Source organism: Mangifera indica, chromosome 10 (assembly GCF_011075055.1).
Source record: "Mangifera indica cultivar Alphonso chromosome 10, CATAS_Mindica_2.1, whole genome shotgun sequence".
Taxonomy (NCBI): domain Eukaryota; kingdom Viridiplantae; phylum Streptophyta; class Magnoliopsida; order Sapindales; family Anacardiaceae; genus Mangifera; species Mangifera indica.
In genome coordinates this window covers 6,024,718-6,044,687 of record NC_058146.1, presented here as the reverse complement: position 1 = coordinate 6,044,687, position 19,970 = coordinate 6,024,718, and the positions used below count along the sequence as shown (strand labels likewise).

The 19,970-nt window shown below is 29.9% G+C and overlaps 2 protein-coding genes across 2 annotated transcripts; both read left to right on the top strand.

The window, feature by feature from the left end:
* Positions 1–2,408: 2,408 nt before the first annotated feature.
* Positions 2,409–4,419, top strand: LOC123227286 (small RNA-binding protein 11, chloroplastic-like). The gene is made up of 4 exons (XM_044652022.1): positions 2,409–2,607; positions 2,839–2,907; positions 3,781–3,887; positions 3,978–4,419. The coding sequence occupies exons 1-4, from the start codon at positions 2,493–2,495 to the stop codon at positions 4,125–4,127; spliced, it is 441 nt and encodes a 146-aa protein (XP_044507957.1). The 5' UTR covers positions 2,409–2,492; the 3' UTR covers positions 4,128–4,419.
* Positions 4,420–14,116: 9,697 nt separating this feature from the next.
* Positions 14,117–15,328, top strand: LOC123228230 (probable F-box protein At2g36090). Its single transcript, XM_044653551.1, has one exon. It carries the CDS (start codon positions 14,189–14,191, stop codon positions 15,212–15,214), a length of 1,026 nt encoding a protein of 341 aa, XP_044509486.1. The 5' UTR covers positions 14,117–14,188; the 3' UTR covers positions 15,215–15,328.
* The last annotated feature ends 4,642 nt before the right edge of the window (positions 15,329–19,970 follow it).

Below are 19,970 nucleotides of genomic sequence, written 5' to 3'. Positions count from 1 at the left end.
TCATCGGGAGGGGGAGACGGCCGGCGATGGCGTCGGAGAAAGTGAAAAGGTTTGGAAACTAAACCCTAGGAGGGGAAATACAATCTTTTCAAACTTAGCTTAGGGAAAAATGTTAGTTTTTAAACTTTTAGGAGGGGAAATGAGATTAAATTTTCAGTAGTTAGGGTTTCGTTAAATTTAATCGACTATGGGTGGGTGTTTGATATTTCCATAGTTAAAGGGTGGAAACTTGAGATTGCAGCATACCTTTGGTGGGAAATAGTTGTTTGGCCTAATAGTAATTGTAACAAAAGAAGTATGGATAAATGTGTTAGTGATATATAATTGTATGTTTGGATAAACAAACTATAATTTTTGAAATTGTTAGAATTGGTAACAAAAAGTTTTCAAAGGTTTTTGAAAATTTAAAAAAAGTATAAAGGTATTTTTGAAATTTGTGAAATTTTAATATGTCACTTAATAGTTTCAAAAATAATAATTACACCCCAAATAATTGAATAGGATACAACAAATTAAGGATATAATTGTCCTATTACAAATTATGGGGGTCATAATAGAATTTTCAATTTTAATTGGGGTGAATCTGATAATTTAAGGGGGGTTTGGAAATTCAAAAAAGTTGAGGGGTGTTTTTATATTTTATAAATTTTTAATATGCCCTTTGATAGTTTAAAAGTAACAATTACACCCCCAAAAAATAAATATAATGCAACAATAAAGGGTGTAAATTTCATATTATAAACTATTGGGGCCATACAAGATTTTCAACCTGTATAGGTGAATAGTAATTCCAAGGGCTTTTTGAAATTTTAAAAAAGTTTAAGGGTATTTTTAAAATTGTAATATATCCCTTGATAGTTCAAAAAATGATAGTTATATATCTAAAAAACAAATATAATACAATAAACTAGAGATATAAATATAATATTATAAAATATTGGGGTCATATAGTTTTTCCAAAATATGGGGGTGAATAAAATAATTTCTACATAAGTAACACTATGATTATAATGTCCAAAAAGATTTCAGAGATTGTTTTATGAATTTTTAAACCTTTCTATTAGTTAAATTAATATGTTTTAAATATTTAAAGTTGATAGTGTAAAAGGATTTATTTTTTTCAAAATTATTGAATTATAAAATTATTATTTTACCCTCAGTTTTAGTTTTATAAACAAAGTTTGATTTTGGATAAAAAAATGTTATTTATGTCAACTAAGAGTGGAACAACACTTTTAAACTAAACTTTGGGTGGAAAAATGTAATTTACTCGAATTTTAAAATTAAAATAATTCATGGAGAGATACATGATGAACGGTTAAAAAAACAAAGAAAAAACACATAGTTGCTTTTGTTGTTTTTCAAAGTCCAAAAAATATAGTTAGATTCCTCTTTTATATTATTCGATGACAAATAAATGAGATATCTCGTTATTTGTACAAGCCCCTAAGTATGTACAATTATCGCCCCATATTTCACAACTTAGATATGGAAGTTGTCACTTCCAGATTTGTGGACTCCCCTAGGAATTTTATGGCTATCAAAAATGTAGTCAGATTTCTCTCGGGTGTTTTCTTCCTGCCTAGGGTGTTCTCCAACCGTGAAGAAATTATTTGAAGGCCAAAGGACTACTTCCTAATGAAGGTATGTTGTTTTCTTAAGTTTCTCTTCGTTAACTTTGAAAACCTCATTTATCCATCTATAAGCAGTTAAAATTAACGGTTTCAAGGGAAAAATTATTATTTTGTCTGTATTATTAAAAATAAACTTAAATTTGATTTTATTTGCCCCTCTAAACTCTAAAAATTAATAATTTTCTCCAACCCAAGTTTTCAAAACTAATATTTTCCCCCTAGGGTTTTTAGTTTTTCAGATTCAATTTTTTGACTTCGTTTCTTTCTCTCCAATGACCTCTAGGTGACACCTCTTCTCTTCGGCATGGCCTCTTTCCGACGGCTCTCCTAGGTGTGGTCGTCTATAAAGACACCTTCATCGACAACTATGCCCAAGAGAGCCGCCAAAAGGAGGTTGTGCCAAAGAAGAAGAGGTGTCACCTAGAGGTCGTTGAAGAGGAAGAAACGACATTGAAAATTTAGATTTGAAAATTGGAAACCTTAGGAGAAAAATATTGTTTCTTAAAACTTAGATTGAGAGGAAATTGTTAGTTTTTAGGGTTTAGGGGGAGAATAATATAACTAACAAACTCAATTAATTTTAATAGTCTATGAATAGGTAAATAAGATTTTCAAAGTTAATAAGGAAACTTAGGAAAAATATATACTTTGGGTCGGAACTGGTCCTTTGGCCTTATTTGAAAATAAGAAAGTTAGGAAGGAACAAAAAAAAAAAAAAACCAAAGTAATTAAGGTGCGAAAATGTAATTCTCTTGCAGTATAAGGGATGACATACTATGAACGTTAAAAAAAAAACCGACTAAAGAAACTATCTGCGCCATTCTGTTAGCAAAGAACTTGGTAAAATCTGAGACTCACATGGCGGCGCTTAGGAAGATTGTTAAATCCTCCACTGGTATCGAAAGCCGTTCCCTTATTCCCCCGGCGCTTTTCATATCTTGCAGAGCTATTGCCTCTAAGCTCTTCGTTGGAGGTTCTTTTTGTCTCATCAATTTCATCCGCTTCAATTTCATTTCACTTTTGAAATTTATATTTTTGTTAGCTTAACTTCAACACATGAGTTCACTTCTTTTAAATAGAGGTTTCGAGTCTGATATTACTTCATCATGTGCTTCCTTTTTCTGTTCGCTATGTGTTCGACCGATTGCACCAATGACCTCGTTTTTTAAGTATGTTTAATGAAAATGAAATCTTTTTGTTGCAGGTTTATCATTTTCCACTTCAGATGAGGGATTATCACAAACATTTTCTCAATACGGTCAAGTTATTGAAGGTTTTTTTTCACTTTTACTCTCTATCATATTAAATATTTTTAATTACCTTTCTCCAATTACTCATATTCAATGCAATATTATTCACATGTTGGATAAGTGATTGTTTAGTTGTTTCATATCATAGGATTGTACACAAGATTATGGATCAAATTTCCAAGGAGAAACATTCTTTAAAGTGGAGAGTTAATAGGATAGCTCTAAGGGTATGTTAGACATACAATTTAAATACTGTTTTTAGTTTTTGATAATAAGGAATACAAAAAGTCTTATCACTTATGAAAATGCCTCTAATAGAAATTAGTCAAAGTGTTTTCAAAAACAGTTCTCAGATAGAATCCTAAAGACTGGTGTAAAATCAGTAAATGATTACAAGTTGTTTTCATAATTTTCTACTCTTTTTAATCTAAAAACAGTTTTTGAATATTATGTCAAACACATTTTCAAATCTGAAGAACACTAAAATACAATTAAAAATTTAGATCATATTTAAGTTTTTTGAAAATTATTTTGGGATTAGAAATCAAATGGACCCTTTTTTTTCTTTTAGAGTTGATAGGCAATGAAAAAAAAATCAATGCTGGCAACTAAAACTTTCCTTTGGTTCGTGTTTGTAACTTTCAGAAAAAAAAATTATTTACCTTGTTTTTAAATTTGATCTATTGAAGGTTTCCTTGAGCTGAACAGACACACACATATATATACTAAAAGCAAAATGAGTTGAAGTGTTTAGATGCATTTCTTGAAAAGTATGAATAGATAAGTTTTCATAGAAATATGCAATGAGGTCAAATGAATTAATGCAATGGTAGGATTGTATTCATTTAAATAGAATTTAACATTTATTTTTTGGGTTTTTTTTCCTCCTTTGGCAGCCAAAGTTGTGATGGACAGAGTTTCAGATAGATCAAAAGGGTTTGGATTTGTGACATTTGCATCAGAAGAAGAGGCCGAGAAAGCCCTCACTGGGTTGAATGGAAAGGTAAGAATTATTAAAGATCCTCCTCTTATTACAAAATGCTATCCATTTTGAGTTATCTAAGTAATTTGATGGGTTTGACATCACTTCCAGACAATTAATGGACGTGTAATATTTGTGGACTTTGCAAAACCCAAACCCAAAGACAAGTTTGAAAGTGGCGGAATGCCCATTGCAAGAGGACCTCCGGAACAATTGTCTGACAGAGTCAAAGTCGATTTCTTCAATCAACAAGACAATTAACACCTGAAAATCACATCTTTTAGAGTAAGAACATGCACCAGAATACTGCATTCATAAAAATCTCTTGAATAAGATCAGCTAACTATACCATGTATGTTCTTGATATTGCTATGGATCAGTGGTTTTTGTGGATGTTGAAATAGATATAATAGTGTGAACCTATTTTTATCTTTGCGATATTTGGTTGTAAGATTTGTTAAAAATGCCAGTTTTGTGTTGAACTAGTTGATATCTGAATTTTGCTATGTCTGAAGAGTTACTATCAATTTTTAATTTCTGATTTTCTCTTTAATTACGTTATTGAAACTTATCTTAGTAAATCAATCCATTTTATTTGCAAATGTACATTATATTCTTTTTGGATAGTTACCTATGATTGCCATATTCAAGATGCTAGTGGAGATAAAGTGAATACTTTAAATCAGGAGACCTTGCAAGATGTTTTCCAAATTTAATGAATTAATATTAGTTCTATTGGATATGTAATAACAAATCCTGTAATTAGAAAAGGAAACCTTATTGATGTTAAAATTATTTGTAACTATAATGTGATGGCAAGGTTGAACTAATTTTCTTACTCAAGCTCTGTTTATAACTTCTAGAGAAAATAAAAATCAATATTGAGAGAATCAATAAGTAAAAACAATGTTGAAACAAAGAATCGGCTTTTCATTATGAGTAATGAAAAAGAAATAAAGTTATTTATAAGTTTGAATATTTGATATGTAAATTGCAAATATAATGTTTTTAATTAGGGCCTTCATTCTTGAGGAGGCCTAAGGCTATTGCTTCACTTGTCAACCCTTTATGTTGGCACTGGTGGTGATCCTCTATCATCATCCATTGTGTTCCTATTTTTATTGAACAGGGAAACTCAATATCTTAGAGTAAAATCATACAAAATTAGAATAAAGATTAAAATCATGAAGTAACAAATGAAGATAAGATCAGGAAAGCTAAGTGTTTAGTTAAGACTAAAATAAATGTATAAGAAAGTTAAAAGTGATTGAGAATTAAAATCAATATCTCATTGTAGTTATGTTGATACCTTCTGCACTTCAACTTCTATAGATGTATCATTAGCAGAAGCAGCAAGTAGGTTTTGACATAAGTAGGAATCATGGATAAGTAATTTTCAAATGGCATATTATCAGCTTCAATTTCATAAAAGGAGAAAGTTGATGTTCTGTTTTATCTGTTGTATGAATTTTAACACTTACACTTCATATAGCCGGAAGCTTAACTAATGTGAAACCCCAGCAATATTTAAAGCTGCGGCATAGTCCAAGTATCCATAAAACTGAAGGAAGTGAGCATTTTTGAGACAAGATGGTCGATGGCTTGGTTGATAAAGAGATGATCAATATTGTTAGAACAAGTGAGAGTTATTTGGTTGATATTAACAAGTTGGTTATAATACAATATGACACGGCTTGAAATGTGAGGGATTATGAAAACTCGAAAGGTCGAAAGCAAGGTGAGGGAGAATCTTCCACAGGTTTGTAAATCTCTTGGTTAAAGGAAAGAATGGAATGAAGAATTTCAAGTGGTAAATGGCTGAAAAGAAAAGGTCTAAATTACATTATTTGAACCCTTTTGGCAAATTAATAATAGAAAACCCTTCTACATCTTTCTTTCTGATCAAACAGCCACCAACTTACTCATAAAAAAGCTATATTTTCATAAACTGTACTTTATTAAGCTCTTATGTTACAAGTTCTGATCAAGTCAAGTCCTCGAGCCAAATGGACTGAGGGCTCCTTGGGTCGTATTTAGTTAAGGCTTTTACTCTGATTTATGACATAATTGACACTTAAAAACGCTTCAAACGGTAATAAACTTTTCTATTTACTTCATAAGATTTAAAATTTATGACAATGAAATGGGGTGTAAGAATAGTCGAGTCAAAATCAACATTAAATAGCTAATAAATTTAAGATAAATAAATTGTCAGAAACTTTTATCTCATTTCAAAGCATGAGAAATTGATTCATTCAATATACGATAACTAAAAAACCCTAGATTGGGTGATAAAAGAGAGGGGTATCAAACATAAGAGCATGAGTTCAAGTTCACCGATATCATATTAAAATTAATAATAAAATTATATGTATTTATTTTAAATATATAAATATATACATATTTATATATATCATTATATAATTAGGAGATTTTAAATTAAAGATAAAATAACATCTAATCGTGTAATATTTATATAAGTATGTATATATTTGTGTATCTAAAGTGGGTATACATAATATTACTCTGAAATTAAACTTTTCACTTATTTGGTATTGTAGTTATAGAACTGGGCATTAAATCTGAAATTTCTTCTACTTGATAGAGTGTAATTAGTTTTACTCTAAAAGAACGATCTGATTCAAATAAAGTTTTCTTATTAAAAAAAAGCAACTAAAAAAAACTTTTACTATATATATATTTGCTTTGTTTGGGAAACATTGAATATTTGATTGTTTCCCTTAATATACCTACATAGAGTGTGAGTAAGGGGCGTGACAACATATATTTAGTTTTATTTATAATAAAAGAATATGTTTAATTAAAAGTACTCCTTGAAAAACATTCATAAACCTAATCACTCTTGGAAGTCAAGGAATGAAAAAATAATAAAATATTAATTAATATTTTTAATCCTATTATATTATGATAAGCACCGCCATTTCAGCCCATGCCACACGACATTGTATCATGCTAGCAGCACTTTCTTTCTACCCTTGCTGAAAGCAGAGATCAATAAGTCATTTTTTTAAAGGCAATTATGGTGACAGGAAGGAAAAGGTCAAAAATATTAGGTGTAGGACAACTGACCTTTTATTCTCTTTTCATATCAACCTTGATCATAATCTTATCTTTAATTGTAACAGTTTAAAAAATTAATTTTTGAATTTACATGTCAGACTATAACCAATAACATTGTAATAAATTTTATGAATCCTATAATTATAAAGTATTATTAAGGAAAAGGGGGAACACGAGAAAAACACAAATAAATATTATCTCATCCATATTTAAGATTAGTCTAATTTTATCCTACAATAAACGACAAACCTCTCAAACTTAACAATTCTTTTGAAGGTTTCTTTTTGAACCAACTTCTTTTTAAGACACTTTCTGTAACCTTTGTTCTCACTTTATCGGAATATTATCCAGAGCTATTGATACAATAACTATGGATAAAAGCTCTTGGGTAGGGGGTTACCATACAAAAACACCACTTTGTTTCCAATTTTTACTTCACAATTATTTTGCATGCTCCATCATAGTGGATATCAAGATCTATTATCAAATCTTCAACACTGTTATCACTGTCCATCTTGCAAATGACTCTTAATTGCATAAATAAGTGGGTGATGAGAAACTTTATCAATGGTTTGACACTAGAAAAAGGATGTCTCGCTAAACACATCAACATGTCAAAAATCTCTAACACATTGCTTTCTTAATTGTCCACTAGATGGCAAAAAAATTAGTTTAGATAAAACATCTTCATCTAGACCTTCCACAAAAGGATCCTAAGGTGAACCTTAGATGGCCATTTTTCCACACATGCAAACATAACCTATAGAAGGCATCACTTTGTTAAAAGGGGTCAATTAGATAATGACATATTATCTATAAACATATTTTAATACTCAAACTAAGTACATATAACATTGCTCTTTTTACAAACCTCTTAAAAATGACGCATAAATATGTATTTATTTATATATTCAAAATAAATATATATAGTATTACTCGATATTAAACTATAAATTGTTATGTGTGTTTTGCATTCACACTATATAAATATAAAAAAAAAAAGATTCTAAATCTAAATTAGGTAGAAAATTCCAAATCTCTAAAAAAAAAAAATTAACTCTAGATTAGATATTTTTGTCAAGAAAGGTTTTTTTTTTTTATCGGCCGATTCTAGTTTTCCCAACAAGTATTTTAAATCAAAAGTGTTAGGTATATAATTTTATATATAAATAATGATATATTATTATATAATCAGATAATTAAAAATTAAAAACAAAATAATATTTAATTATATAATAATATATTATTATCTATATATAAAATTATAAAAAATTATATATATAATTTTATTAATTTTAAATTATTTTGATATAATCTGGATCTATGCTTAGCTACAGTATTTAATTGTTGGTAAAGAATCATAAATCTAAGCAACAAAAGCCTTGGATTCAACAATGCAACCACTGATTAGGTGTAATTTCATTGATGACAGCTCAATTGCTCGTTTTAACATGGTCAACACACACCCCGATTTAAGTTAATTTTGCTTCAAATTTAATTCAATTTGAAATGACATGAACCCAATTTAATATTATTTAATTTAAATTTAATCAAGTGTTTATAATTGGGTTTCCAACAAATTAAATTTTAATTTATGTTGATACATGAAGAGCGACGATTTATTAACCATTTTTTTGTCCCTACGAAACCTTTTTACGTTCAAACTAAAAATATGTTACGACAAATTTAGTAATTTTTTAACAAACAAAGGTTTGAATTCAATTTTTTTCTTTGAAAGTTGTGATATTTTATCAATTTTGTTAATTAAAATTTGACGAAACTGGTAGGTTTGGTTAGATTTTCGAAAGCATACTTTATATGTTGCCTTAAGTTCACACTTTGGATTACATCATTGGAAATATGTAGTTTGAAAAGAATATTGTTCTTTATATTATTTACACCAAAAGGCTTATTCCAACCCAAGATTTGGTGTAAACCCCAACCCTTATTTACTAACTTTTAAAAATTTAAATACCACTCTTCTGTTAAAATTCTTAGTTAGGGTTAAGAGTAAAATAATTATTTATTAAAAAATATTTGGCAAATTAAAATCTTATTTCTTTTTCACACCTAAATTTTAAAAAATAACAATTTTCTCCAAAATCTAAATTTTGAAAAGTTATCATTTCCCTCTATAAGGGTTAACTCAAAAATTAACCCATTTTTTGGCAACAATATCCACTTCGGCTACCTTCTCTAAGTCCAACGACATTTCTTTAAAGCTCTTTGTTACAACTGACGACAAACGATAGGCAGAATCGATAGAATCTCAACAAATCTCATTCGTCTTCTTTAACTTCTCTAGATCTCATTCATTCTATCATAATATTGAACAAAGATGACTCTCCCATGCCAATGTTCACTCGAATGAAGATGAATCGTATTGGTTCAGCTTGAAGAGATGAAGATGATATCTCTTAATCAGACATAGACGATTTGTCTTCGTTCAATGAAAGTGGTCATCAATCTTTGTGCATCAATAGGAGAAGAAGGTGGTAGGGTTTCTAGCATTTGTCGAAATAGAGACGATTGCTAGAGAAGAGAAAAAAAAATAGAGGAAAATGGTAATTTTCAAAACTTAGGTTTTAAAAAAAATTATTTTTTAAAATTAAGGGATGAAAATAAGATAAAATTTTAATTTATCTAATATTTTTTATAAAAAATAGTTTTACTTTTAATCCTAATCGAAAATTTTAATGAAATTATAAATATTTGAGTTTTCAAAAATTAATAGATTAAAGTTACAATTTATACCCAACCTAAGGCGTGGAAATAATTTTTTTGTGTATTATTTAAATGGTCAAAGGATTTATTCCCCCCTCCCCCACACCCCCCCCCCCCCCCAATGTATGTTAATTTATCAAGTTTTTCCTCCGTTAATTTTGAAAGTCTCATTTACCTACCTATAAATAGTTAAAATTAACTGAGTCCGTTAGTCATATCATTTTCTCCTCTAAACCCTAAAAACTAATAATTTTTCCCCAACCCAAATTTTCAAAAACTGTATTTTTCCCTTAGGATTTCCAAATTTTCAGATCCAATTTTTCCAATAACGACCAACGATCTCTAAGCACATATTCTTCCTCTCTGATGCCTCCTCCTTTTGGTCGTGCATCGTCCGATGTCATGTGGTGTCGTCATCGATGAAGAGTATCGTCTTCATCGATGACAACACCACACGGTGTCAGAATATGCACGATCAAAAGGACGAGACGTCGAAGAGGAAGAGTAGGTGCTTGGGGATCGTCAATTATTGTCAAAAAAATTAGATTTGAAAGTTTAGAAACCCTAAGGGGGAAATTTTATTTTTGAAAATTTAGGCTGGGAGAAATTATTAATTTTTAGGGTTTATGAGTGAAAAATAAAATCAAATTTAAGTTTATTTTTAATATTTCAGATAAAATAACGATTTTATCTTTAAAACTATTAAATTTAACTATTTATGAGTGAGTAAATAAGATTTTCAAAATTAACGAGAGGAAATTTGAAAAATCTGCATACTTTGGGTGAGAAATACTCATTCGGCCTATTTAAATTAATATCTATGACTTAATCAAAGCACAGATCCTTCAAGTTGAAAATCAGCTCAACATCAATGTCACTTACATAAATGAAAATTGACCGCCTATCCAGATAAAATCTGAAAAGTAATTTAGCTTAATTATTAATTAATTAATATAATAGACTATTTCTGATATCCCCCGTTCCTTCCTAATTATCCCAAATTCAGAATTAATTTATATTTGTTATGATACATAATTTTGGACCATTTAGTCAAATTTATTATTATATTAGCATGATTATGATTGTTTAAAATTTTGTCATAAAATCTTCTTTAACTTTCTTTTAAATAGACCTAACAAATAATAATTAAGAAAAATTTTGAATAAATTATAAGTTACATCCTTGAAAAACCATAAATGCAAACCTAAAATCCACTTCTTAAATTCTTGTAAATAAATATAATTTATTTTAGACCAAAAAGACTTTTTCCCACTGAAACTTTTATCCGTTAAGTTTTAAAAACTCAAATATTTACTTATCTATTAAATTTTGTTATTATTATCAAAGATAAAAAAGTTATTTAATAATTTTATCTAAAAAAAAAATTTATTTTATTTTTTCACCTTAGTTTATAATACTAACAATTTCTTCTCAACTTAATTTCAAAAAAATTACTTTTTCAACTCTATCATCTAGGATTTTTATATTTTAGAGTTAATAATCACCTCTTTAAAGTTTAAAAATATTACACTTACATAAAAAAAAAATACATTCTCTCTTTTCGATAATTATTTTTTCCACCGACAACCATTCTTCAACGCATCGTCAACTTAACCACCGACACCTCTACTCCCTTCTTTATGGTTTTTTGGTACAAAAATTACTCAAAATTTGATCAATCCGAACGATGTCACACATATCTGAACCTCAAAGGGACCTAAATTCTAGTTAATAAATACTGATTTTATTGTAGCTTGAACAACATACTATTGAACAATGATATAAGTACACATTTTGAACATATAAAATAACTATATAGATGATATATCATTATATGATTAATATTAATTTATCTTTAATTTAAAATTATCAAATCATATAATGATATATTATTTACATATATATTTTACATCCTAAAAATATATACACGTAATTTTATTATATACTATTTACTCATGCAATAATAATCTTTTATTTGAGAGGGTTTTGAAAAAAAAATCGAAAGATGTGATTTTTTTTTGGTTATGATGGATTTTTTAGAAATTAATATAAAAGAATGTGAACTTAAATTCGAAACATGTCGAACCCATTAATAGAAAAATCAAAATTATCAAAGGGGTTATATTTATATATGATTTTGAATCGTGACGAATACGCCATGTTTCGGTACGTGCACGAGCTGCCAAGTTTAATATTAATTAATAATAAATTTTCCACGGAATATAAATGCCAGAAAAACTCAATATAGAAGCTTGACAATTTGTATCCACCGGCACTCAACTGCTCACTAGACGACTAATTTGTTTGCTAAAAATAAACTGCCAAAAAACTTTTTCTCCCGTAAGTTTAGTCTTATCTCTAAATTCTCACCGTGAAATTTAAAACGCTCAAATATTTTTTTTATTAAAATTATTTATTAAGATTAATGATAAAATTATTATTTAATAAAAAAAATTTAAAAATTAATTTTTTTCACATAAAATTTAGAAAGTTTTCATTTTTCTACAAGGTTTTTTTTCTTCTTTAATGATCGTTTTTGTTTTAACCAACAAGTTAGATGTTGATTTCCAATGGCCATTTTTGTTGAACAGAAAAATAAAGATAACTCGTCTTTATTTGACCAAAGATTGACATCATCAACATCTCTTCAGGTCATTTCAAATTCCTCTTTACAAACGATTCTTATTTGATTTCTAAAGAAAAAAGGAGATAAGACAATTGTAACATCATTAGAGGATAACTCAAGTATTGAAGAGAAGGTAAGGCTGACATTGGTTGGATCTTAGACAAAGGAGAAGATCAATATAAAGGAAAATGACGAAGATAGAAGGAGAGGGCGCCGAAGAGGGGTGAAATTGATTTTTTCAAAAGCTACAGGGGCAACTGCAGATGAACAAAATATAAAATTTTTAAAATCATTAAATAACATTTTTATTCTAAATCTTAATTAAAAATAATAAATATTTAAGTTTTTTAAATTTTACAAATAAAAATTTGTGAATAAACCAAACGTAATGTGGGAACAAGTCTTGTGGCGAAAATAAAATTTATAATATCCATCTCATTGTGATACCAAATTTGAACTTAATTACGTCCATTTTCAGCCAAGCTGTTTTATTAATATTGAAGCAATGATGTAACCTTTCACCGGTTCATATATATATATATATATATTATATAGAAAGAATGAAAATATATAGTATTAAATCAATCAAAATCCATGAATTAATTATTAATTTATTGAGATTATTATATTTAGATGATGATAATTATTGATTATAATATTGTATTAATTTAATCAGACAACAAATAATATATTCTCCCTTGGACCATTTATCAACTTTCAAAACGACCAAAATCCAACCCGGTTTTCTCCTGAAATTACTAAATTGCCATGGATTATTGAAAAACCTTCATTAAGGTTGATGTGAAGTTAGAAATTTAAGCAAAATGGCAGGACGCTTGGGCTCGTTTTGCATGAACCAACACACATCTTTTGTGTAATAACAATCAATCCACTTTCTTCCAACTTTTAAATATTCAGGTTGCAACATAAAATTTATGAGTACCAATTTCACTGGATTCCCCAATTTGATTGAGCGAATAAGTCTTGAAATATAATAACATAGTTCTAATGTTTCACAAATTTTACGAACCTCTTCAGTACAAAAAATTGGCTTAGTTAAGTTCTAATTTTCCTTGTACGTGCGACTTTAATTCTCTTTGCAAGATGTTGTTTTTGAGGCCAAAATCCAATTAGGCTAAATATTAAATTCCCCATAAACTGCTTGTTATTACATCATTTTATATAAATAAATTAGAAAATTTTATTTATAAATGTAATATTACTTAAATAAAGATGATTTACGAGAGTAGTAGGTTTGGTTCAAGCAGTTAGAAAATAAAAATAGAAAAAAAGAGGAGAAAGATGGAGATGAGTTGGGTATATATGCAATGTTAGTGTCACTCGATTGCTACATGATTGCAAATGTTTAACAAGACACTTTCTTTAGAGACTAGGGATGGAAATTGGGAATTATGGTGCTAAAAATAGGCTTAATATATGAAATTAGTCTATATTTAAAAGTATTTATCAATATTTTTTATTTATAATTTAAATATATTGATAATGAGTCATCGTATTAATTATTTAATTATATGGTAAATATTATCTGTATATTTAAATTATATTTAAAAAATATAAACATATAGTTTTATACAATATTTCTAATACTATCTATAAATGGTAATTATTTGGACATTCAATTTAAATTACCCAATTGCCATCTCTAATAATAATATGCTTAAGTCAATTTGACATTACTGCCATCTATATTAATATCAAGTGCTATTCAAAACGACATCGAAAGGTATGGCAAGCTTGTAATTAAATTCAAACTCAAAAGTCATTTACAAAACAGCTCCTCCCCCTCCATCTCCTATATAAACTCCGACCTCCAAACCATTTTGAATCGAAGTCAAAACTCATCAAAAGCTTGAAACGCCGTCGTCCTAATATGACTTCCTCCGTTGAAGTAGCACCACCGTCATCCAGCGCCGTCACCTGTTCCATATCCTCCCTCCATCCAGACATCTTGGAAACTCATATCTTAACACGTTTAGACGGCCCTACTCTGGCCTCAGCTGCCTGCGTCTCCTCCCAACTCTCCTCCCTGACTGCTAAACAAACTCTCTGGACAAACATTTGCCGCAACACGTGGCCGTCCACCGACACGCCACGTATTCAACAACTTATCTCCACTTTCGCCCCTCGCGGCCCCTACTCCTTCTTCTCTAACTCCTTCACTAATCCCGAACCCGACATCACCGCCGCCACCAACCTTGATCGTTACCATCCATCAGAGTTAATCTCAGCGGTTGATATTTACTACTGCAACCAGCTCGTTTGTAGTAAAGTTGTCGAAACTGAGACGGAGAGCGGGTGGTTCATGTGCTCTCCGTTTAGAGTTGACATAGTTGACCCGAAAAACGCAGTTCCGACACCGATACCATATCCGAATACGGAGGACACTTGTCGAGATTTGGAAGAAGATTTTATGTTAAGCTGGATCTTGATCGACCCAATTAGATTTCAGGCGATGAATCTATCGAGTTACAAGGCGGTGAGCGTACAGCGTCACTGGCTAAGTGGAGAAATTCAAATCCGGTTCGGTTCGATTTTATCGGGCGGTAAAAAGGGGTCGCGTAGTGAGTTATTGCACTGCGAGATTGTGGTCACGTGCGGCGGGACCAAGGGAGGGAATATGCACTTGAGGGAAGTGAGTTTGCATGTCGAGGATATGGAAGGAGTGCATCTGACTGGAAAGGATAGTTTGGTAATTTTTGGTAGGGGATTCGAGGGTAAAAGGGGAAACGTGAAGGGGAGGGAAATGAAGGGAAAGAAAAGGTACGAGGAGTATATGGAAATGAGAAGAGAAAGAAAGGAGAAGAGATTGAAGACGGAAGGAAAATTAGATATGTTTTGCGTAGCTTGTGGAATATTAATATTTACTTTTATTGGGATTTTTATTTTTTTGAGATAAAATGAAATCTTGCATTGTACATTATTTTTTCAACTTTTTTTTAATTAATCCCTTCGACAGGGAGTGAAGATATAGTGACAAAAAAATATATGCAGTTAAAAACTTTGTAAATTTGGTATAATAAGAAAGGTTAAATTATTGAGATAATTGTACAGATTATGATGTGGGGGAAGAATGATAGAATAACTTATCAAAATAATAATAATAATAATAAAGAATTATAGAGTATAAAAAATGATAAAGGACTTATTTCCACTAAAAGATTATTTTTTTAAAAAAATTTATTTATTAATTTTAAAAAATTTAAACATTTATCTATTTGTTAATTTTATAATTATTGTTAAAGATAAAATCGTTATTTAATAAAAATATTTTTAAAACTTAAAAAATTGTCACATTTTCCCTCTAAGTTTAAAAATTTAATAATTTCATCACATCTAAAGTTTGAAAAGTGATAATTTTCTTTTAAAGTTTTTTTCTCTTCTTCGACAAGCATCTCTGTTCATGTCGATAGCCAATCGACCCAACATCTTCTTCTCTCGTCAATCTTCAGGCACCAACGACCATTCTCCCACACTCAATTATTGGACGCACCCTCTTTTCTCTTATATCAGATGTGAAGATGATCATTTTCATTTTCTCCCAGATCGGACGCACTCTCTCTCGACGAAGATGGCCATCTTTGTCACGTCTGCTTCGTCTTCATGGCTGGTTGTATTCGACCTTCATGGTGGGGGAAGTCGTCCAGATGAATCATTCGTCTTCTAAATGACAAAGGGTCGACTTCATGAGAGATAAAAACCTTAAGAGGAATTTGTTACATTTTTAACCTTGAATAGGTGGCGGTGGAGAATTATTAGAGTTGTAAATTAAAAAAGGAAATGTAATAAATTTTTAGATTTTTTAAATATTTTTAAATGATAATTTTACTTTTGATAATAACCTTAAAAATTAATAAATGAATAAATATTTGAGTTTTTTTAAGTTAACAAGGGAAAACTTAAGAAAAGGGTAATGATTGGATGGGAATAAGTCCTTTTGGGCTATCAAAAATACCAAAAATGGCATATACTTCAATTAATCCAAATGATTTTCAAAAAAGTATCTGTCGGACATGGGCATTAAGAAACTATATCTTAACCTGAAAATCAACTTAGAGGGCAGAGTTTGGCGAGAATCTAATTCTAACCTACAAAGAGTAACTAAAAGTATTGTTGCCCCCACGTCTTTTAGAAATAGCCATTTATACCCCCGAATGCAAGTTTGTGCTATTAGAATCGTTGCTTCACTATTGTTAACCATTGCATTTACAAACGTATACATAGTTATCTACCCTACAATTTCAAAATTGTAGTTTGGACCGTAGTTAGACATGGTAGTCGTGGGCTCAAATTGACCCACATTTTTTGGATGGGCCTCACGGAAGGCCCACAAACTAATTAATTACGACCCGCAAATTAAAATTGAAAAAAAAGAAAGTAATTGTTTTGCTGCACTTACTCTCCTCCTCTCCCTCTCCATCTCATGGTAAAGTAATTGTTTTGCAACTGCTTTCTTTTATTTTCTTCAGTTCTTCTATCACACCTCACTCTCTTCAATTGTCTCTCAAGTCTCAATTCTATCGACCCTTAAGCTCACATAATCTTTTAATTTCGTAGTTATTTTTGTTTTGATTTTATTTTAATATTTATTTAATTTAGTAAACTCCTAAATTGAATCCTAAAAGTAAGCCAATAGTAGCCACTCAAATCACGCAACAAAGATATTCCAAAGTCTAACAGCTGATGCAACACTCTTGGCCTGTATTTTGTTAGGATGTTTCTATTGTGAGTCAGCCTCTCCAGATGAAAGGGCGATTGTTTGTTGTTTCTTTGATCTCAAAGTTTACAGTCTCTTTCCTAGAAATGTGCTGAAACCAATGACTAAATGTCTAGAACTGGGGCATGTAGCCCATTTTGAATCACAGTAAGCTCGTAGTTGAAGGGAATTGTTTCTTTGAATGAAGATTCCTTGTTCAAGAGAGCTCTTGAGGTAGCTTACTGAACGGGTAGCCATTGCGATATGGGTTTATAGTGGATCAGCCCTGAACTAACTCAAGTGATGCACTCCAAACGTGATGTCAGGCCTAGTTAATGTGAGATATTGCAATCGTTAAACGAGTCTGTGATACACACATGGCTTCTCAACTGGTTCCACTTGTAGCCTGTCCATGTTGTTGAGGAATCGAGCTTGCTGCAACTTTGTCCACATGATTGTTTGCATCACTTTGCCCAAGCTCTATTTTTGGTCAGGTTCTTCCTCGATTCCCATTGGAATTTCATTGTTTTCATCAGTGTCTCATTCATTCATAAATCCTCCAACCAATGTGTACTAGCATATTTGTTTCTATGCTTAGTTCTTTTGTTGCCTAGCTACCTCTTATGAAATGGAAACATGTTTTCATAGAAAAATACATCCCTGGTCTCATAAATCTTCTTGTTCTCCATATTTAGTACCTTGTATCCCCTGTGCAACATATTTATCGAATGGCTTGGGCTTAACATAGGTATAGTATACACATCGGAAAACACAAAGGGGTTCATTGACTATTACCTCATATGGAGACCTTCCTTGCAGTGTGGGTGTTGGAAGCAAGATTATAAGATATGCCGCTGTTGGAATGCATTCACCTCAATACCTTCTTCAAGCGGGTATTTGTGTTTTCTCTCCACTGCACTGTTTTGTTGCAGTGCATATGTACTAGCCATTTGATGAAGTATTCCTTGTTTTGAAAGAAATTCTTGAAAGCCTTTTGAGAGGAATTTTTTAGCTGTGTTGTTCAATCTTACCTTCTTAACTTGCTTGTCAAATAGGGTTTGGATCGTCCTAGCGAAGTGCCTGAATAAAACCAATGCTTCACTTTCTATTTTCATGAGAGAAACGCAGGTGTAACATTAGAGTCACTTATAATGGTTAGAAAATAAGATGATCTTATGTGAGGTTTAGTTTTGAAAATATTTTATTATCAAAATTAAAAGATTATCTTAAAGATAAATTATCTTGACGATTATTAGTATAAATTATTATTATATTTGATAAATGTTTTGTGTACACACTTTTAATACACAATTTGAATACATAAATAATATATCATCATGTAATTATGTATTATTTATATTTAATTATCATTTAATTACATAATAACACATAATCTGTATATTTAAATTATGTACCAAAAGGGTATATGCATAGTTTAATGTTTAGAATTACTTATTATAAGTTATTCCATTAATTCTCTAATTAGCCCCATTAAAAATAAATCTATGTTATTCTAAAATTACCTTACTTATGGATTGAAAAAAAAAAAAAAAACCATTTCTTAACTCTTTCATAGAAAATACTCAAACCAATTGAGTCAAATTAATGTTATTGTAAAGAAACCACTTATTTTATGAACATATTGTTGGATCGGAACCAAATATTTATGTGTTTTCTTTTTCAATTGAGTTTTGCATCCCAATAAGTGGTGTTAGATTGAGGTTTGTAACATAGGAAAAGACAAACCTAATTTGAGGAAGAGTTGATTCAAATGAGAAGTTTCGAGGTTTAGTTTGCATGAGACATATTCCAAAATGTTAGGAGATATGTCTAATATTTTAAATTTGAGATTCCTCTATGTAAAGGAAAAAGTGAATATTTTATGTTATAGTAAAATTTGATTTTAACATTCGTTACAACAACGGAATAAATAAGATATTAGGAGATGTTAAGTTTCAAGAATGATTGATAGTAACTGAAGTATGATTTAAAAGAGAGTAGATAATATTATTAGATTGGTCTTAGCCCCCAAAATAAAATATAATATGTTGACTAAGATTATACCAGAGAGTTTGTGGGGTAAGCTTGAGGGAATTTATGCATCAAATTATCCAAAGAGTTTGTGAGGTAAGCTCAAGGGAATTTATTGAGTATAAAGATGGAAGAAGGTATAAGTCTTTATGATTACCTAAACAAATTTAATGGACTAATTTCTCAATTGTTAACCATATATGTTGATGAGTTAGAAGATAAAGAAAACTTTATTGTTCTCTTTTTGCCTAGATCCCATAAAACTTTGGGTTGAGCTTTGTTGGTAGTAAGTCTCTTGTAAATTAAGATGATATGACTAACTTATTGTGTGAGAATGAATAGTTTATAAAAACAAAGAACTCATCACTTAGAGATAGTGATCTAACTGCTGAGGGTTATAATTGAGAGAGAATTCAAGGGAGTGATAATAAATTTAGAGAGAAATCTAAGTAAAAAGTCAAAGATTACAAAAATAAATAGTATTATTTTTGTGGTAAGAAAAGACGGATTTAAGCACATTCCAAACGAGTGAGAGAAAAAATGATAGCTTTCAAAAAGGCAATGATGATACCATTGTTGTGGTGGATAATGACTTTATTTTGATAACTTATGCAAATGAAACTCGAAGTTGGAAAAGTAAAGAATGTTAGGTTTTAAATTTTGTTGCTTTTGTGATGTTTACAATGATAAAAATTGTTTTGAGGAGTTGAAATAAATAAAAATTTTAGTGATATCAGGATTGTAACAAAGAGAAAAATATTGAGTTTGAGTTGATATATATTACGAGAGAAAAGTTTTAGATTCTAACATACAACTTCTTTTGGGGGGAAATGTGGATGCATAATTATTTTTGCTAATCATTGAAGATTATGTGAAAAATTAATTAGTAGGGCTTAAAAGAATATTTAGTGGAGGCCATTTACATCAC